The sequence below is a fragment of the Martes martes genome, assembly GCF_963455335.1.
Source record: "Martes martes genome assembly, chromosome: 8".
NCBI classification, from domain to species: Eukaryota; Metazoa; Chordata; class Mammalia; order Carnivora; family Mustelidae; genus Martes; species Martes martes.
The window spans coordinates 84,334,828-84,355,601 of NC_137895.1; the positions used below are offsets into that span (position 1 = coordinate 84,334,828).

At 57.2% G+C, this 20,774-nt stretch overlaps 1 protein-coding gene across 3 annotated transcripts; it reads right to left on the reverse strand.

The window, feature by feature from the left end:
• Nucleotides 1-60: 60 nt before the first annotated feature.
• Nucleotides 61-20,470, reverse strand: ADCY6 (adenylate cyclase 6). 3 transcript variants are annotated; one of them, XM_080812038.1, is made up of 22 exons: nucleotides 20,337-20,470; nucleotides 14,999-15,860; nucleotides 10,927-11,076; nucleotides 10,436-10,557; nucleotides 10,231-10,342; nucleotides 9,974-10,101; nucleotides 9,302-9,460; nucleotides 9,083-9,224; nucleotides 8,850-8,978; nucleotides 8,554-8,579; nucleotides 8,167-8,314; nucleotides 7,827-7,924; nucleotides 7,562-7,649; nucleotides 7,271-7,387; nucleotides 6,845-7,003; nucleotides 6,380-6,558; nucleotides 5,468-5,503; nucleotides 5,257-5,386; nucleotides 4,680-4,943; nucleotides 3,695-3,899; nucleotides 2,771-2,895; nucleotides 61-2,555 (listed from the first exon to the last, which is right to left on the reverse strand). In XM_080812038.1, exons 2-22 carry the CDS (start codon nucleotides 15,854-15,856, stop codon nucleotides 2,430-2,432), a joined length of 3,501 nt encoding a protein of 1,166 aa, XP_080668164.1. In that variant the 5' UTR covers nucleotides 15,857-15,860; nucleotides 20,337-20,470; the 3' UTR covers nucleotides 61-2,429. The 3 variants fall into 3 exon arrangements, with proteins under 3 accessions (XP_080668164.1, XP_080668165.1, XP_080668166.1); XM_080812039.1 differs by having other exon boundaries at nucleotides 14,999-15,857; nucleotides 20,337-20,458; XM_080812040.1 differs by lacking the exon at nucleotides 20,337-20,470 and having other exon boundaries at nucleotides 14,999-15,424; nucleotides 15,799-15,860.
• Nucleotides 20,471-20,774: the final 304 nt, after the last annotated feature.

Consider the following 20,774-nt stretch of genomic DNA (forward strand, 5'->3'; position numbering starts at 1 on the left):
AGCTCTGCCACTTCTGACCCAACCCAGGGCCCAGAACATCTTCAGAGAGCTAAGAATTTTACAAAGAATTTGATTTTATTGATATTTAAATATATTAAATATTTCACGGAAATACATGATACACCACCCTCCCCCCCCCACAGTGGTTACATTATAAAACCAAAGTCCATGGGCCTCCCATCCACTGACTTCCCCAACACCTGGTGAGAAAGGGGGCGATGGTAGCCCAGGAGAAGGGCATGGCTGGCACTGTGGTATGGGGAGTCAGGGTGTGGACAGGCCCCTCCCACTTGGCAAGAAGCAAAGACAAGTCACCGAAGACTGAGGTCTTCCACACTGGTCTCCTTACACCCTCACCCCACCCCAGGGCTCCAAGCAGTCCCTTCCTATCCAGGGATATGGCTAGGGAAAGGAAGTTGATTTTCCGTCCAGACCAACTAGCCTTGCGCCCTCCTCCTGCCATGGCTAATGAAGTGCCTGATGGCCCATTTGGTAGATGCATGAAGATCCCGCAGGGAGGCAATATGAGCCGAAACCAGGTCTCTGCAAGGAGCGGGAGTCTGAAAGGGCACAAGGAAGGGCAAAAATACTCCCTACCCCTTCCATTCCCCAAACCCAGTAACTCTGGGACCCTCTCTCCTCTGTCTCTTTCACCACCTCCCAGACAAAATGATCTTCAAATGCAGGCTAATGGCTCTGGCTTAAATCGGTACAGAGAAACCAAGGCACCAACTAATTCAGGCCTGAGGCAAGGAAGTTGCAGGGAAAGGAGTAAAAGGAAGGCAGATATAGGAAATGAATCTAGAGTCCGACCTTCCAATCCTCCTCCTAGCCCTTACAGGCTTCATGGGGACTGGGGAGCCAGGAACATGCTAGACCGAGATGGAAGGCTGTGGAACACCAAGTTTCAGGTTCCCTTGCCCCACCCCCAAGTACCAGTATCTGGGTCCTCAGAGAGACCCCATGCTACCTCAGTCCCAAAGTATAACACCAGCTGGGGAACCCAGGAAATTCCTGAGCCTCTGCCCACCAAACCCCAGACAGTTCAAGTGCATGGAGCACTGAAGCTCAAGCAGGCGCTTGGGTCCCTGCCTGAGGCAGGGAGACAGTGGTGATGCACATGCGGCCCCCAAATGGCACTTAGGGATTTGGCATAAAAAGGACTGCTCTCCCCAGGGGCACCTTCCTCTTGCTACCACACCCCATGACACTCCTGTGCAACCTAGGCATCTCTCTTCATCCCTTGAAATCAGAAAACCTGCCTTATTCCCAGAAGACAGAGGCCCACAGGAGAGAGGCAACCCCAGGTGGAGAACTGAGGAGGAACACAAGGACACACACAGACCTGGGAAACAGATACACACACAAAGGCCGACATGCACACACATTACACAGACACACAGGCCCTCCCCAGGGCCAGAGACTTGGGAGGACAGGTTTGCGATCAGGGTCATCCTCCTCCATGCCCTGACCCTTTTCTATTTGGCAACAGAATGGGTAGAGATGCTCTGTGCCCCCTTGCCAGCAGACAGCAAGAGAGCACGGGGGCAGAGGTACCTGATCATGACCCCAGGGGGGCCCTGAGATCAACAGTCTGGTACCACCTCACTCCCTGGCTGGCCTGCTCTCTTTGGCACCTGCAGGTGAACTTTCAACTCCTGATCTTCTGAATCCCCACACATATGCTTGCTCTCTGGCTGGGCATTTTCACAGTACCAATGAGGCCAGATGCCCCTTTCCCTGGAGCTGTGCAGGAACTGGGGCTAAATCTGAGCTGTCAAAAGTCCCTTTGTTCCCCTTTGGGGACAGATCATGGGACTAGGATTTGGCAAATGGAGACATTCCCCTGAAATACGGACAGAGCTGGGTCCCCAGAGCATCTCCCTCCTCCGCCCTGTGCCTAGGAGGGAGACCTTACTGGGGTGGGGTACCCAAGGCCAGTGCTGGGGATGCAGGCATAGCAGAGGCAAGCATGGAATAGGCACTCCTCATGCCTGCCCCAGTCTTTGTACAAAATATTCCCAGGAAAAAGAGGGAAAGGAAGGGCCCAGCCCTGAGTCTGTTGCCCAGACAGACAGGGGAAGGACAGGCATGGCAAGCTGCCATTTTAATCCCTCAGGCAGGAGGGCTCCTGCTGCCTCTGTAGCTGCTGCCTCTCCTGCTCCCAAGAAAGGAAGAAAGACGCAACAGTCCTATCCCAATTAGAAAAGTAAAGTCACTTGCATAATCCTCTTGGTATCCCTTGTTCACCAGCCTGAGGGCAGACGAGCGAGCCAGCGTGGTCCAAGCACAGCCTGCTGGGGTGTTCCCTTTTGTGGTCAGCAGGGTCTGGAGGCCCGGTGCCCCCTGCCACAGCTCCTCCCAGCGAGCATAGAGTCCACTCAGATGCCCACCTTGGTCCTGACAGCTGAATCGGTAGCTGGACCCTGCTAACTGGGGGGGCCCCCATTGAGGAAGTAGGTGGTCATCTCCCCCTTGCCCTTCACCTTGACCACCCCTCGACACTCCAGCTGGTAGCCTTTGGCAGCTAGAACCTGGTACAAGTCCGTGGTCACCTGGGGAATGGGAAGGGAACCCATTTAGCCTGGGATCCTTCCTGCTACATTTGCAGGGGTCCAGGGGTTCTCTAACCATGCTAGTCCCCCCCCAAGCCCCACCCCCAACCACAGAACACTACCACCCTACCCCTGTCGTCGCTGACCTTAGAGAGGGACCTGCAGAAGCCCTCTGGACCCATACCCTTCCTAGCCTCTGCTCACATCCCCCTCACCTGGATTCGGTCAGGGACACCCGTGCTGTCCATACGGCTAGAGACATTCACTGTGTTCCCCCAGATGTCATACTGCGGCTTCCGAGCCCCAATGACGCCTGCCACAACTGGGCCCATGTTCAGCCCTGCGAACAGCAGCAAAAAACTGAGACTAATGGACATTCCAGGGTCAGCCTGGGGAATCCTCCCACCTCCTGGAGCCTTTAGAAGGACTGGGAGAAAAAAGTGACAAAACGACAAGTGTCCCGGTTGTAAAGAATGGCAAAGCTGGGGATGTCCCAAGAGCTCCCCTGAGTTGAGACAGTTATTGCCATAACAGTAGCTAAATCCACTGAGTGCTCGCTCTGTGCCAACCCCTCTGGGAAGCATTTTGTATGCCATTATTTCATCCCCTCAACAGCACTAAATGGTACGTATCATCCCCATTTTATAGCCAGCCTTAGGACACAACGTGCTAAATAAGCCAGTAAGTGGAACAGCCAGAATTCAAACCAGAGGGATGCTATTAGCCGCTCCTCCCGCCCACCAGCTCCCAGCTCAGGTGAGAGGAAGTGCCTCTTATCAGACGGGCCATAGGGAAGGGCACAGGTACTGGAGCTTAAATAAACCTGGTTTTGAATCCCAGAGTGGTCCCCTCCCAGCTGTTTGACCTTGGCCAAGTTATTTAATCTGAGCGTCAGTCCCTGTCTGCCAAAGGGGATGATAACATGAAAATTAAAATGTCTAGGACAGTACCTAGCACACAGTAGGCCCTTAACAAACAACCTCCATTCTAAACATGAGACGAGACAGGAGGTGGGAGAAAAGGACATCCCAGAGGATTCCTGACGGGGCATCCGGGATGCCATGCGTCCCTGGCCCGCTTCCTCGGCCTCACCCAGACATAGCCCTGGGACAAGCTGCCAGGCAACCAGGCCATCTCACCAATCTTCATCTGGAAATTGTTGAAGGAGTGCTCGTTGATGTGTTTCATCTGCTCCATGAGCCGCATGGCATAGTCTGCCAGGGCAGTGATGTGGGAGCGGCCGGCCTGATCGTAGGTGCTGGCGTTCAGTCCTGAGGCCGCCATGTAGGTGCTCCCAATCGTCTTGATCTTCTCCAGCTGCCGGAAGCGCTCCTCGCTGATGATCTGCGCAGCAAAGGGAGACCGGACCGTCTAGGCAGAGCGGCCAAGCACACACACCCTGCCCCATGCTCACTCCTGCCCGGCCTTAGCCTCCTCTCCCTGCCCTGTTTCAGCAGCTTCCCTCCTTTGAGGGAGGAAGCCCCCGCCTTCCAGCTGTTGTTCTCAAGGCAGGACAGAGGCGCCAGGAACGCAGGCCTCTTCACCAGGCAGTCCGCAGAACCCCTGGCCAGGACTGGTGCTCACAGCTTGGCTCAGCTTCACAAGCTCCCTCACAGAATCCAGAACTCCAGAAGGGCTATTAGCCATCAGGCACTCTGACTGTCACTTTAGGGGGAACTGAGTGCCAGAGTGAAGAAGTGCCTTGGCCGCATAACAGTCAGGAATGGCCCCTTCCTGACCTGGCTATTCAGGACACCCCCTTGGGCTTGCTTCCATTTTCTCTATCCAGGGGCCCATCTTGCCTACTCGGTCTCGTGGGGTTCTGCCCATAGATCACTGCCTCCTTCTTCAGTAACATCCACCTGGTACCTAGCCTGTCCTCTCCACAGATCCTCAGGTCTTTGCTCCCCAGCAGTGACCTCCCTGCCGCCTCAGACACCTTGGTGGGTCTTCAGCTTTGTCTCCACTGTACCTACCCTTACTTTGACCCCAACATCTCTGGGTTCCGTCAAAACTCCCTTCCCCCTCAGCCACCCCTCCAATCCTGGCCTTCCCATCCAAAGTTCTCCCCACCCCTCTAGTCCCCCCAGCTGCTCCACCAGCAGCAGCCAACCAGACAAGTACCTCATCAAAGTCAGCAATGATCTCATTGAGCAGCCGCAGGCACTCGACGCCCTCATTGTTTGCCTCCAGCTCCACATAGAACTCAGAAAAGTTGGCAATGGAGGCAAACATGACAGCCACACATTCACACGACTGGTAGTAGAGCTCATCGTTCCGACGCTCCCGGGCCAGGAAGTGGGCAGCCACGTCCTTGGGCAGAATGTTATGCAGCAGCCTCCGGTTGTATGCCTGCAGTTCCTCCATCTCCTCCTTCTCCCCCGTTGCCTGTGGACACCACACCCATCACCCACTGCCCAACATTCACAAGGGGTGGGTATGGCGGCCAAGGCTTGGAGATGGCCATCAGAGGGAATCAGGGAGAAGGAGGCATGGACGGGTGAGACCTAAAGAACAGGCGAAGGGGTGAAAGGGGCAGGGACGGGACAAGGCTGGGATTAGGGGATAGGCGCAGGGAAGGCTTGGAGCCAGAGCAGGCTTGGGCAGCCTGAGCCTCAGCCAGCTAACAAGCTGCATTTCTGGCTCAGCCGGGGTTCTGTCCTCAGGACCCTCCCCGTCCCCCAGAAGCCCCCTCGGCCACCTGCAGTTTCCAGAGGAAGTCCAGCCGGGCAGTCGATTCCACTTGCTGGGCATGCAGATACAGCGCCAGCGCAAACACCAGCAGAATCACGGGGGTCATGTACTTGAGCGCCACCCTCCCGGGAGCTGGGCTGAGGGGGAGCAGAGGCAAGTTTGGTGTGTGAAAGAGGCCCAGCAGCCCTACCTATCCCCGCCCCAGAGCCCTCACTCACCAGTCCGGCCCATCAAAAGTCTCGTTGGAAGACGCCCTGGCGGGAAGATACAAGAAACAAAGTCATGGGTTCTTCTTGGGCTGCTGGGTGGAGGGCAGAGGGGAAGGGAGACTCAGAGCATGAAATCAGGCACAGGGTCAGGGCTTTGGCCTATAGGAACTCATTAAGAGCAGAGGTTAAGAGAAGGTTCCACTCCTAGCTCCTCTACTTCCCTGCCCTGTGACCCAGAACAACTGGCTTAAGTCTAGGCCTGTTTTCTCATCAGTAAAAGAGGGACGAGATCTAAATAACACGCACAAAAGGCCCAGCGTGGCACTGGCGTGCAGTAAGGCTTCAACAAATGTGAGTTACCATCACTTTTACAATCACCTATGATGCAGGCACCTCTGCCATTTCACAGATGAGGAAACTCAGGCTCAGAGACATTAACTCACCCGTCCAAGGTCACACAGCTAATGAGCGGCAGAGTGGGATTCAAACCCAAGTGACTCCAGAGGCTTTTCCCACCACACCAAGCTATGGCCCCACATCACAAGGGATGGGGTTTGCAGAGAAAAAGCCAGTGTGGTGTCCCTAAGTAAGAGTCAGAAGTTCTAGTTCCAGCCAGGGCTCTGCCATCAAGCAGCTGTGTGACCTACAGGTGGTTAAGAAAATGCGTACGAAGGAACCATGCAAATGAGATAGGGAATTTTTTTTCAAATGTCTAGCCTAAAGATACAGGGACTTCCCAGGACTAGAGTTGCCTTGGGGTGACTGTGGAGTTGTACGCTGGGGGCTCCTCCACAGCCTCCTTTTCCCCCAGAGGTGAGGGGGTGAGTGGCAGCCTTCCAAGGGCAAAGAGGCCTGGGCACCAGAGTGACCAGCAGGGTCAGGAAACTCCTAGGGGACTGAAGGGGCTGAGGATAAACTCACAAGCCATGGACACCAAGCAGCAGGTCGTAGTTGTCAAAGATGGTGGCTGGGGGGCCCAGCAGAAGCAGCACCAAATAGATGAGCCCCAGGACAAAGACCATGGCCAGCTTTCCGATGCTGCTGATATGCAGGAAGACAGAGCTGGCCAAGAGACTCAGAAGCATGTTCCCAACGAAGTACTGGGGGGGCGACGGCAGAGGCGGTGTTGGATGAAGTAGGAAGCCATGGCACCCCGACCCCATGCAGAAAGAGCCCTGCGCTCCCCTCCACAACCTCACCCAAAGCTCCTTCAGCCTCCGCACCCCACCCCACACCGCACTGGGGTCCCTGGCTGCTACCCCAGCAGGGACTCTGGTGAGATCTGGGCCCCCAGTGCCCATCACCAGGCCTGATGCAGAGGAGTCAATCACCAGCACTGATCAGGCCCGTCCCCTGCCCCATCCCACCCGAGCACGGCTTGGACACCTCAGGGAAGCTGCAAGTGGGTGCGGTGCCCTCACACAGGGGAGCGTCCAGGCCCAGAGAGTAATTGAGCTGCTGCAGGTGACAGGCGGTGATGTTGGCGGGTGTCACATTCAGCATCCGGGCTGCACAGTTCCGTATGGGGGTGTGGTTGCAGGTGAACTGCAAAAGTTGGGGGAAAGCACGGAGGGGAGCGGTTACAGGGGCCATGTCCCAGTGCTTTATACCCTGGAGGTCAAAGTTCTCATGGAGGGGTGAGAGGAGGTACAGAGAACAAGGAGAGAGGGACTGGAGTTAACCTCATTCCCTCCTTTGGGATAACGAGCTCTCAGAGGGAAGGACGTGGGTCTTCTCCCTCTGCCTACCCCCAGGGCCCAGAGCAGTGCTTGGCACAGACGCAGGGTAGGAGAGTCCCCACTGGACCTTTACCATGCTGGCGATGGCAGAGGTGAACACAAGCAAGACTGAAAAGATGCCAACCACAGTGCTGTGTGCCCGAGAGCGGACAATGCTGCGGGAAAGACGGCGCAGGGCCTTGGGGAAGAGCTGCAGACGGGCAAAGGGCGGAGAGTTAGAGACCGTGTCAGCCAAGGAGTAAGGCCAACCAGGGATGGGGCCCAGGGGCAGGCCTGGCCTCCTCCTCCCTCTTCCCGCGGGACTCCTCACCACCCCAGCCCAGCCAGCCCTCCCCGACCAGCCCTGGAAGAACCCCTGATGTACAGAGCCACACGAGGACACGGCACAGGTCAGCACAGTGATCAGCAACAGCAGGAAGATACCGGCATAGATGCCAAGCATCACGGTGGAGCTGCGGCAGAAGGAGGCCGGGAACAATGTTACTCCAGAATACCTGGGCATCCTTGTCCCACTCCCCAGATGGGCAGGGTGCGGGCTCCAGGGACCGCGAGCTTGCATGGGTGTTTAGGAAAGTTCTGGGAAGTAGTGGAGGGAGGAGAAGCCGAGTGAGGAGGGGCAGGGCTCTCACTGTGGGAAGACGAGGAGCTGGATAAAGCAGATGAAGCAGAAGACCAACAGCGCACAGGCCACGTAGGCTCCGAAGCGGGGGTCCACCTTCCGCGAGTACTGAAGGAGAAGAGGCTGAGCTGGGTGCTGGGCTCTGCCCTGGGGGTGGCAGGGCACTACCAGGGGCCTCAGGGAGGGGAAGCAGTGGGGCCCGGTTGAGAGGAATCCCTCCTGTGCCCTGTGGCGTCCCCCACCCCATTCCCAAAACAACTCTCCTGTTCCCTCAGTTGTGCGCGGCCTTCCCTGCCTGGACGTCCCCTCCTCACCCAGCCCTCATCCCTCTGTCCTCAAATCCCCCAAACCTTCTTTTCAAGATCCTCTCTCTGGAAGGTAAGCAGGAAACGGCGCACGTGGTCCTTCCGTAGCTGGTCGATGCTGCGGGCATCGATGGCGCGGCCCAGGAACTCATCTACTTCATCCTCGGGGTTCAGGGCATCTTGGGCACCCCGGCTGAGGGCAGACCACATAGCTTCACCAGGTGCATGAGCATTGCCCCGTGAGGGGCAGTGAGAAGGGACGGGCATGGGCAGCACCCAAGAATAGAGTGAGCGGGTGTGTGGCCCCTGCTCCCACACGGCACAGCTAATGTCCAGGAAAGAGGGGGTCTCGGCTCCCCGCAGCCCTGTCCCAGGGTGTAAGCGCCTTCTCCCCTTCGCTTCCTCCCTCCTTCCTCAATAATCCTGACTTACTTGTCCTTGCTGGAATCATCAATGCCCTGGAGAAAGGGACAAAGTATGCAAGTGAGGTGAAGAGCAGACTACCTTCGCCCTTGTCATCCCTTCCCCATCCTCAGCAGTGTGCTGGGAGAATCCCCCCCCTGTACTTTAGGGGCCTTGGGATCCGGGTATGAAGTCATCCCTCCTGCCGCCAATACCAGACGTCATACGTGGAGATGTATGAACCACAACAAGGAAAACAGAAGAGGGAGGGGGGCACAGAGCGTCAGGAAAATGAGGTCTCAAGTCCTAGTACTGCAGCCGCTCACCATCTGACGGAAAGCCTTGGAGTCCTTGGTCCGGGAGAAGGCGCGGTCGGGCGCCCAGCGTGGCACCAGCCCTTCCATGGAGTTGGCCCGTGTCCGCTGCAGCTTGGCCAGCATGGCCTTCTCCTCTTTCTGTGAAGGCAGCCGGGCGCATGATTGGAAAAGGGGCCCAGAGCAGAGGTCTGTCTGCTCCACGCGTCTGCCCTCCTCCCTGCCTGCCCACCCCCTGGCCTGACCCGTTTCTGGCTAGCTCCCAGGATGAGGAAGGTCTCGATGTGCTGCTCCTTGAGGTAGGCGTTCCGCTCACCGCCACGGCCTGGCTCCACCTCGTAGTCCCCATTCAGGTACTGCAGCGTGGCCCGGGTGATGTGGATGCGGCTGAGAGGGGACAGGAGGGTGAGACCGGGGCATGGCCACCTTGCTCCTGCCCCTCACCACCCAGCCCCCACACTCACCCGGCCCGGCCCCCCGCCTCCATGTGGTTGGCCAGCGTCACGTCGTTGGACCACACGTCGAACTGCCATTTCCGCAGGCCGAGGACACCACAGTGCACACGCCCGCTGTGGATGCCCACACGCATGTTCACGTTCACACCTGTCACCTCACGCACCAGCCTGGGAGGAGGCGGCTCCGGTTCAGCACCTGGCACAGTCGTCGTGTCCCCCCACTCCCCCACCACCCTGCTCCAGAGCTCAGGCCCTTTACTCCCCTCAAAGCCAGACAGGGACAGACACAGACGCAGGGCACAGGACTACAGCCTTTGGCTGGATGTGGGCACAAGGCTGCCTGGGTCTCAGGGACAAATGAGAACTGCGTTCGCCAGCTGTGGCCCTGCAGCATCCCGTGGAACTGAGCTAGGAAGTGAGGAGTCACCATTCTCCCCTCAGACCTGCTCAGCCAGCATTCACACCAGCCCAGATCCCCTCACGCTGGCTCCACGAGCCTGCCCGGCTGGCTGGGATCTAAGCTGCACAGACTGAAGAAGGATCCAGTCCCCTCCCTGGGGATAGAGCTCCAAGACAGAGAAATAGCCACAACTGAGGAAAAGTCCTGAGGACACATCAGACGGCAGGAGCTGGCTGAGGCACCCTCGGTGCCTCAGGAAGCCTGGGAGGAGCGCTGCTTACGAGATGGCCTCGATCATGTCCACCCCCATCTCCACACAGCAGTGGGCATGGTCTGCCCGGGCCTCCGGCAGCCCCGACACACAGTAGTAACAGTCCCCTAAGATCTTGATCCTCAGGCAGTGATTTTCCTAAAGGGGAGAGTTGGGGAGAGTCGCTCACTCTCTTGCCCACCCAACACCCTCACTGAGTCACCATCTGTCCCCTCCGCACCAGGCTGCCCCAGTAAGGCTAGGCTCCCCCACCCCCCACCCTCTCACCGCAGCCAGCTTGTCAAACCGGGCAAAGAGCTCGTTCAGGGTCATGACCAGCTCCTGTGCAGTGCACTGGGATGCCAGGCTGGTGAAGCCTTCAATGTCTGCAAACAGGATGCTGTGGACAATGGCAGAAGATAGAAGGACCACCCGGCCCTCAAAGACTCCCAGGACCCCCATCCCTCCCAGTCTCCTCCCACCCCCACCCTACCTGACATTGTCATGCTTCTGGATGTAGATCTTGTGGAACATCATGTCTTCTTTCTTTGTGTTGATATCTTCTTTCATCTCCATGGCAACATGCTGGGGCAACACGGACAGCAGCAGCCGTTCCTAGACCAGTGGTTTCAACAGGGTACCACTACCTTCTCGGCCTCACACTGTGATCCCTCCTGATGCCTCCACCACCCCAGGGCCCTCCCACAGCCCTCTGGAGACCTGAAATTCCCTTCTGGATTGCCCCCCCACCAGGAGAACCTACAGCAGACACATGTCTCATCCCTCACTGGTGCTCCCATCTACCCGCCCCCGCACCCCTCGTTCAGGCAGGACAGGAACCCCAGCGTCACAGGGCCTGTGTGACACACCATCAGAGGAACCATCAGCACTCATTCCGCGGTGTGGAGCGGGGCAGTGGACCCAGTCTGTGGTTCTTTGGGGAGTGGGGAGCAGAAAGGCCTCAGACAGCGAGAGCAGCCCCACCTGCTGCCGGTTCTCATGCTGCAAGTGCAGCCGGGCCTGGATGTAACCGCGGGTCTCCTGAAAGGCCTGGCGCTGAGACACCTCCGCCGGGTAGTGTGTGCAGATGCCAATGACGTTGGTGCAGAGGAACAGCAGCATGTTGGCGCCCAGCTGCAAGAGGGCGGCAGAGGCAGATGGTGACCACCCCACCCCCACAATGCACAGGTGCAACCTGCCAGGCTCTCTGGGGATGTGTTCCCTCAGGGAGGAAACCAGGATCCTGTGCCCTGTCTGTCCCCATCCCAAAGCCTGTGACACATTTCCCCCTTCTCCCACAGGATTCCGGCCCCCTTCCTGGATCACTGTACAGCTAGAAATGGGACCTTTGCACAACTCCTGGCAGCAAGGGGGCGGTCACAGGGCCGGTGTCTAGCACACAATTTCCTGCCCCACAATGAGCCCCGACAAAGAACAAATGCTGCTCCTTCTGCATGTGGTTCTCCTCACAGGACAACACCCAGGAGACTTGAGCGCTATACCCCGCTATGAATACCCAGGACAAGTCATCTCATCTCTCTGGGCCTCTGTATCCTCATCTAGAACCTGGAGAGGGGACAATAAGAAGATGTCTAAGATCCCTCCCTGCTCTGACATAACTTGATATAATAATTATTATTATTACTATTATTGGAGCTAATTTGTTGGCTGTCTAGTATTCTTGACTTTTTTTTTTAAATATTTTTTTTTTTAATTTATTTATTTGACAGACAGATCACAAGTAGGCAGAGAGGCAGGCAGAGAGAGAGGGGAGGAAGCAGGCTCCCTGTTGAGCAGAGAGCCCGATGCGGGGCTCGATCCCAGGACCCTGGGATCATGACCTGAGCCGAAGGCAGCGGCTTTAACCCACTGAGCCACCCAGGTGCCCCTCTTGACTTTTTTTTTAAGGTTTTATTTATTTGACAGAAAGAGACACAGTGAGAAAGGGAACACAAGCAGGGGGAGTGGGAGAGGGAGGAGCAAGCTTCCCGCTGAGCAGGGAGCCCGATTCGATTCAGGGCTTGATCCCAGGATCCTGGGATCATGACCTGAGGCGAAGGCAGACACTTAATGACTGAGCCACCCAGGTACCCGTACTCCTGACTTCCATAGCTGCCTCGTATACAATACCTAATGGATTTCTCCTAACTCTATGAAACATACAACAGTACCTCATTTTGAAGGTACGGCATTCCAGCACAGAGAAGCTAAGTAACTGTCCATGATCACACAACTAATAGTAGCTGGTGTGGGACTTGAATCCAAGACAGTTAGACTCCAAAGCCTGCGTAAGGTTTACTTACTGCAACGGTACATTCTAGATTTCCAAGATTCCTACTCACTCCACTCACCCAAACTCTTGCCGCCCAGTCTCAGAGCCCAGGCTTGGGAATCATCAGTTCTACTAACATGGGACCTTCCCTTCCACCTGGGAAGGGTTGCCATCGTGCCCCGGCACCCCCAATTCTTGATGCCTTAGGAGCCCAATCTCAGGATGGTCAGCCCTCCTCAGCATCAGTAGCTCTCACCAAAGAGCAAGTCTAAGGAAAACTGGCGTCAGTGTTTCTGGAAATTCATGGGTTAACCCGGCACTTGTGGCTCCACCCCAGAGTTGGCTGAGGCAGGGCTCTGGTTTGGGGAGAAGGGAGGGAAAGAGCACCAACTGGAAGCCAGGAATTCTGAGCTTTGCCCAGAACCAGAACTAGTCCTGCAAACTTGGGCAGGTCACTTAATCTCTGGGACCTTTCATTTTTCTTAGGTAAAACGGAGGGGTAAGTTCAGCAAACCTCTAAGCTACTTCTCTCTCTGACCCTCTAGGACTGGCCTCCTAGCTCTCCTTCCCAGTCCAGCTCCCAAGGTCCCCCTCCCAGCAGCAGGAGTGAAGAGGGGGGCACACTATCTCCCTTAGGGGTTTCTAAGAATAGCCCCCAGTAGGGGAGAAGGAGGGGGGGTTAACCAGGCAACTTCCCTCCCTGGCCCCAGGAGCCCAAGAGGAAAAAGTGAGTCACAGGGAAGGGAAGGGGAAGGGGGACAAGAGACTGAAATAGATCTGTATGCAGACCCCTATCCAACTGTGAGAAAAAAGGGATGCCAGGGCACCCTGGGAGACTCCAGGCGGGACTGGGGTCACTGGGTGAAACTGCTCAGTGTGTCTGAACAAGGGGTCAGAGGAGAACGAAGGTTCCTTCCCATGAGCGTAAGCCAGGCTGGATTTGGAAAGGGGCTGCACAAGGAGCCTAGAAAGGAGGCCACAGCCCTACACCATCCAGACACGCATAGGCCAACTGGACACAGGGAATCAATCCTTCTCAGATCAGAGAAAGTGTAGGGGCTACCCTGGCTCCCAGAACGGGCACAGGGGCAGGCTGACTTTCCCCGCTCACCCTAAGAACATGCCTGCTGAGACCTACTGGGTCAGGCTGCAACTGGGTGCCCCTGGGGAGGCAGGAGGCTAACAGAGTCCTGGTCCCCATGGGGCTGCATCTACCCGATCAGGCCCTGTGCCTGGGCACCGTGCCAGCTAAGAGCAGAGAAGAGACACTCATCCACCCACCCCCAGCCAGAGAGAAGGTGGGGAGGGAAGGGAGGCACCACCTCCAAGCTCCTCCTTCCCCAGCAGGGTAGTCCAACTCCAAAGCCCAGGGTACTAGTTACCCTGGTGACAAGCAGGGGGCTAGCAGAGGCAGAAAGACCCGGGCCCTTTAAGAGGTCAGACTGCCCTGTGGGTGCGTGCTCCACAAACAAATGGGCTATAAAGTTACTTTTAAAAAGGTACATTCTGTTCTGGAGCACAAGCTGGGCGGAGAAGGGCTTCATGCCAGAGCACCCAGCTTCTCACCCTGGGAGCCCCAGGCAACTTCCTCTTTGTGGGTGGGGCTAGGGTGGGCTACTGGCCACAAGCCCAAGGCAAGGCAGAGGTGGGACTCCCTCAAAACCTGTGCAAGACAGAGGACAGCACCCTCAAAATCAGGGGTCACGAGGTATGTTGGTTGGGGCTATGCCCCGAAGGATCAGCTAGGCACCAAGTCCTGGTCTCTGCTCCCTTGTCACAGGGAGGACCCCAGATGGCAGACTCCACATGCTCTTGTCTCTCTGAAAGGGATTTCTGGGAAGGCCCTTCCCTGGGTACCAGCCCCTACAGCACTCCCACACTTCCCTACCCCAGGTAAGAACCCTGCCCTGGCGGGTTCTACTCTGCTCTGGGAGAGGGTGGGGCCCTAACAGCGCCATCATGAGGTAACTACTATTTTTATCCCAGTTTTACAGACTGGGAAATAAAGGCTGGGAGAAGTGAGGTTCGTTGTCTAGATCTCACAGAGAAGAAGTCAGTCCATTGGACAAAGTAGGTCTGCTCACAGCCAAGCCTTGATTTCTCTCTCAACATCGTGCTGGCAGGCCCCAACCCACACACCACTGAGAACCCGGATACAGTAGCTCATGGGCAGAGAACCTCAAGATAGGACTGCCAGAGCCCTGGTGCTCAGAGGGATCAGGGGGGATCTACAGTCCAACTCCACTTAAACCATGCCAGCCCCAGAGAAAACTGATCCCACTCATTACCCTCCCTGTCCTCTCAGAGATGGCCTCAGTCTAGAAGAGAAGCAACTCCTCCCTTGCCAACTCCATCAGAACCCTGCTTGATCCCTCCAGGTCACCACCTGGAGATGCTTTTCAGGGACAGCACTGGGGCCTGAGTCTCAGGGATCAACCTGGGGCCAGAGATGCCAAGGCCTGAAGTAGCCAACACTGCCCTCTGGGCCCTGCCCAGGCCCTGGCGTCAAACATCACCTTCCCGCGTCGGGTGCTCCCTCCCATCTTCGGGCTCCGCTATTTCAAAGGCCTCCGGCTAAAGAGCTGCAACACTGGGGCTTGCGTCTGTCTGGGGAACCCTCCCTCTGGTCCAGATCTCAGATGGAGCCGGCCCCTGAAACTTGGCCTCCTGTCGTGCACCCCTCCCCTTGGACACCTGTGACCCACACCCCACCCACCCTGGATCACCAGACCCCTTGGCATTCCCGGGCCGGGTGCCCCAAGGCCCACCTCCCAGATCACCCACCTGCTTCCAGAGGAAGGCGTCCCCGCGGTTGAGTTGCCAGGCCAAGATCAGATGCAGGGTGGAGAGGCCCAGGCCACTGAAGACAGCCGCCCGCATGCGGATGGGCAGGAGCGTGTAGGTGATGTAGACAAAAAACACGGGGCACCAGAGGCCCACAGAGGGGCTGCGGGGATCAGCCGCCAGGGCACCCCCAACCTGTACAGCTGCCAGGATGCCCAGCACCACGTAGCTCACCACCCACATGGAGTCCTGGCGGAAGCTGTGGCGGTTGCACACCACCATGAGCGCCACGAAGAGGGTGGCGGCGCAGGCCAGCAGGGCCACATAGGCAGGCTGCGGTGGGGCAGGAGCCGCGTGGAAGGCCAGCAGCACCGCTGTCAGCAGCACCAGTACGGCCATCAGCAGCGTCAGGCTGCTCTGGTTCATCTGGAAGAAGTACCGCTGGTACAGGCGCTCCAGCTTGGCCGAGCGGAACTGCTTTGACTGGAACACCTGGGCCAGACGCCGCCAGCACGACCACCGACGCCTGGGGCTCCCGTCGGGCACCACATCGGCCACCCCCACTGCTGCCATCGCCTCCGTGTCCTCAAAGCCCAGGGCCACTGCCCGCAGCCCCAGCTCAGTGCCCTTGCCCGGGCCACCCCTCCGAATGAAGGCCTCGTCCTGCCAGGGGCACCGCGGGGGAGCAGCGGGGCTGGGACTGGGGGGCTGGGCCTCCCGGAGGCAGCTCATGTAGCGGGGCGTGCAGAAGCCACCTGTCCGGGTCCCACGGCGCGGACGCTTCTGCCCATTGCGCTCACCCCAGGCTGTTTTCCGTTCATCCACTTTGGGGACCAGGAGGCCACTAAACCACGACATGCTGCTGAGAGAAAGGACCGAGCTGGTGTTAACACCACCATCACGCCCCACCACCACCGGCAGCTATCATAAACCGAGCTCTTCCACTGCCAAGCTAAGCCCTCCAGATGTCACATCACTCACATAAAATCCGGGAGGAAGACGATGGTGGCCCCCTTCGACAGGCCAGGAAATGGACACAGATGGAGGGACGGAACTGGCCCAAGATCAAGGAGCCACAGAGGTGTCAGAACTGAGATTCGAACCCAGATCTGCCTGACCCCCCAAACACTACACTTAAACATTCACCTCTTCCCTAAAAAGCACTGATTCGTGGGTGGTGACAAATTCAAACGCCTGTGTCAATGAGCAAAGGCACGCCCGGCTCAGGAGATGCCAGAGGAACTATGCCACCCCGCATGGCAGGGGCACACATCACCCCCACACTAGCAGAGAGCTGCCACCGGCATCCCGGTGGAGCCCGAGCTTCTCGTTTTCAACAGAAGCTGGGAAAAAAAGTACATTTAAACATAGCTCCTGATTTTGAAAAGGTTGGCAAGTAATTCACATTTTTCAACCCTGCAAGCCAAATAAATCACGTCTATGGAATGAATTCAGCCTGTGAGCTGCCAACCGGTGACCTCTATACAAAAGGGAATCTCTTTCCACATCGGTCCCCGTCACACTCGCACCAAGTACACTGTATCAGGCCAAATTCTACCTCTTCCTCGGTTCAAGGCTTAGAAGGAACTTCCTCAGGGAAGATGTTCCAGCTCCCCCACCCAGACTGCGTTTTGCCCTGTTTACCCTCTGTGTTTCCTCCATAGTACTTATCACAATTATACTGAAATTGCCCCTTGTTCAACATGTGTCCCCACCCCTCTGACTATAAACTTCATGAGGGTCCAGATTGCTACTATTTCGCTCCACACTTTATCCCCAGCACCAAGTACTGAGCCCGACTCCTGCTAAAGCCCCAAGAAATATGTCGAAAAGACAGAAAGAAAGCTTAAGTGGGCGCATCTGGGTGGCTCAGTCGGTTAAGCGTCTGATTCTTCGTTTCAGCTCGGGTCATGATCACAGGGTGGTGAGATCGAGCCCCAGGTCAGCTCCAGCCTCAGTGGGGAGTCTGCTTGGGATTCTCTTCCTTTTCCTCACCCTTCCCCTCTGTTTCTCTCCCTCCCCACCCCAGCATACACACTCTCTCTCTAAAATAAAGAAAAGGAAAGAGAAGAAAAGAAAGCAAGTTCAAGGGCACTGGCACTGAGCAGCTAATATGAAATAAATACAGAGTTGTAACCCTGTGCATCTTCCTCCCTGCACTCCAGTCCTATGAGCCTCCTTGCTGTTCCCCAACACACCGCGCACAGCCGGCCTGAGATTACTGTGCGCACCGTGTCCTCTGCCCGCTACAAGAGCTCGTCCAGGTCATAGCTCAAATGTCCCCTTATCGGTCTTTCCCTGACCGTGCTATTAAAATAGCAACCCCCCTTCCTGGAGCTCCCTATCTCTCCTCCCAGCTTTATGCTTTATTTTTCTCCATAGCTCTTATCAGCAACTGCCATTCCATTTATTTTCCTTGTTTGCTCATTGTCTCTCCTCACTGGAATGTCAGCTCCATGAAGGCAGGGATTTGGGCCCCTTTTGCTCTCAGCCATAGCTGCCACACCTGGTTGAGTCTATATAAATGTTCCTAGAACAGCTGGCTGGACAATGCTTTTCTCTGTTCTTTAAACTTTTCGAGGTCCTCTCACATGCCTAATTCCACCTGATCGTCACCAAAACCCCATGAAGCTACATCGGTGGCCACCTGGAGCACAGATTTGACAGGAAAGGAAAACAAGGTGCCTAACAGCTTTGTGTGGCTGGCCCAAGTTACAGAGATCCTGGGCCACCCAATCAGCCCCAGGTCTCAGGCAGGTCTCCTGGAGGGTAGCGCCTTGAACCACGATGGGGAAGACTCCAGGACAACACCCTCAGTGTGCCTCCTAGCTAAACCCAGCTTCAGAGAAAGAGGATGAGAGCACAGTCATCTTCCTCCAGGCCCACAGGGCACCCTGGGGCTCCCTGTACTGAAACCTTCAGAGCTAGCAGCCTTGACATTTGTACTCACTAGGGGACATGGGGCAGGGTGGGGGGGCAGACAAGTGGCGCTACAAGCAGACACCCAGAGGCCCACAAAAGAGAAGGCAGACTAGGGACCTCTCTGCACGCTGGAAAGCCCCAACCCTAGTTCACCCTCAGCCAACTTCTCTCAGCATCCCTTCTCCCACAGCCCACAGAGCAGCATGCCCTTCAACCAGGCCACACCACCAACAGCACCTTCTGGAGGGACAGATCAGAAATCTAAGACTCTGGGTCGTTTGGAACGTAAGATGTTTGGAATGGATAACCAAAGGAGGCCTGGCTCTTCAAAATACTTCTTTGGAAGCATGATCTTTGGAGCAAGACCAGGCTTCAAACCTGAGAGTAATTATGTGCTAGCTGCACAGCCTTGAACATGTTACTACCTCCCTGCATCAATTTCGTCATCTGTAAAATAGGAAAACTAATGTCTGTGAGGAAAGAATCCAAGAGTATTTTGTCACATCGTACATGCTCTGTAGATGAGTTATTTTCCCCCACTCTCCACGACTTTGAACCCAAACTCTACCACTGTCCAAAAAATAGAAAGACAGAAAAGTCATCTACACATCTCCCCAGCCAGTTGGACACCTAGTTCTATCAGTCCCTATTGTCCTCAGCTGTCAGTCCCCAGAGCTGCTGGAGACAGAGCCCAGAGTGAGCAGGCTTCCCACCAACCCCACCACGACATTTTACTTAATTCAGCCTCCTCGTGCTCGCCAGTCCCCTGCCCTGTATTTACCACACACAGCAACCCTCCCACCCCCTGCAATGGCCCAGACCTCTGTTCCCAAAGGACCTGTTTCTGGCTGTGTTCCCAGTCTCCTGGAAGCACGTCCTAGCATCTGGCTCTTACCCACAGGGGAAGGGGCAGACACTGTCCAGGAGAATGCATGACTGTCCCCAGAACACTCTGACCCCCCAAGGGGATAGCTTCAGAGTCATCTAATTGTCCAACTAACTGCAATCATCCCACCTGAGGCTCCACTCCGGGCATTGCCCACCTTGAAGAACTCACCAGGCTCCCAGACTAGGTTGGTATGACAAGGAACAGGGGGCACTCCTGGCACCCCAGGCTAGGTTGGTATGACAAGGAACAGGGGGAGGGCATTGTTCAAAGCCACAGAACTTCCCTATATGGTCCCCCAACCCTCACTGTCCAGAAACAACGCATCACTATAAACCACAGACCACCTCCCTCTTCCCTAGGGACAGGCCCCTGAGCCTGTGCCTCTGACCTTCCCCCACCACCGGGTCCTGCTCCCTTGCTCTCTCTCACAGATCTGCTGCTCCAGACACTACTGGCTCCCACAGCCAGAGCCATATCCATTCAGCTTGGCAGTTGGAGGCCCAGTGCCTCCCAGACCTCAAGTCCCTCCCAACCCTGATTCTCCAGCCTGAGACCCAGAGTCTGAGGCAGGCCAAGGCCCAGCCCCAAGGATAGCTCTGCCCACTGCTTTTCCCAAACCCTCTTCCTGGCCACCTCAGTCTGTCCCTGCCCCTGCCCCTGCCCTCCTTGGCAAAAGGAGGCTCCTGGGGATTTAAAATGACTTCAGAAAGTTCATGGTAGAAGGCGCTGCCCAAGCAGAGCCCTTCAGTGCCAGCACCGCCCACCATGCTGGGAAGTGGGCCTCCATTCCAGGCCTTTCCAGATGTAGAAGAGCCTCCCCCAGGCCTGTATCTGGAGGTCCAGGACTGCCTTCTTCCTTCCCCAATCCTTGGTCTCCCTGAAGACTGCAGAAGGCTCCCACTTCCACAACCCCCTGAGGTTTTTCCACCTCCCAGGGGTGTTCTGGTAAGGGGAGGGTATGGGGAGAGAGTTCCCACCCCCCTGCTTCCACGTCTAGGTTTTCAGTCAGGCCCTGCTGAGAATCAAGTCAGCTCGCCCCTGGACCCCTGCAGCAGGCTCTGACACCACCCTTTTCATTTCAAGGTCTGGAGTTAGGGGAGTGGAGGGAACTCCTGCAGGCAGAGGGCATCCCTCTTCCCAGCCTGCCCCCCTCCCCTAAACACAATCACACTCTACCCCAAACTCAGAGGCTCACCCCAGAGCCCCGCTGCATAAACCTCAGCCAGCCCCTCCCCCAGCCCAAGCCTTCCCCCGGGTCCCAGCCAGCTGGGCACTCGCTTCGGATGGAGGAATGGAGTGAAGGGTGGGAGACTGGAGCCCCCCATCCCCTCCCTGATTTCTCTCTCCAGCACCAACGGCCTCTGGCTCCCCTCCAAACACTATCGAGCCTCCCCATCACGCTTCCGTACCCCAACAAAAAAAACTCTCGGGCGCCGCGCGGGAGTCTTCACGCCCCCCCACCCCGAGACCCCAACACCCCAACGCCGCCGCTCTTCCCCCCCAACCCCCTGCTCCGCGCGGGCTCACCTGCCGGCCGGGCTCCGCACCTCCCCCGGGCCCCCGCCCCGCAGCCCCCGCGGGCTCCGGCCGGCCCGCCGGCCGTCCCGCGGTTCTGCTCCGTGCCCGCGCGTCCCGGCCGTCCCTCCCGCCGTCCGCAGTCCGCCCGGCCCGCGCCCCCTCCTAGCTGGCCAGCGCAGCCGCCCTCTACCCCGGATCCAGAAGTCCCCTCCCCGCCGGCTCCCGGACTCCCCGCCTTAAAGGCACAAGCTCCTATTGTCTGGGCGCCCCCTCCCCCTCCGCCTCCGAGCCCCGCGCAGGGGCCCACTCCCCTTCCGACGAGCGGGGCTGGGGTCTGGGAACCCGAGCAGCGCCCCTCCCTCCGCGCGCCCCCTCCTCTCTCCCGCCGCTCCCTCCCCCCGTCCTGGGAAAACAAGCGGCTTCTGTTTAGGGATCAAGACCCCGAGG

Coding starts and splice junctions, on each gene's coding strand:
- ADCY6 (XM_080812038.1), bottom strand. CDS start 15,856: ATGTCGTGGTTTAGTGGCCTCCTGGTCCCCAAAGTGGATGAACGGAAA. Junction 10,102..10,230: donor GGTTTGACAAGCTGGCTGCG/GTGAGAGGGTGG, acceptor TCTCCCCTTTAG/GAAAATCACTGCCTGAGGAT. Junction 2,896..3,694: donor CAATTTCCAGATGAAGATTG/GTGAGATGGCCT, acceptor TGCTGTTCGCAG/GGCTGAACATGGGCCCAGTT.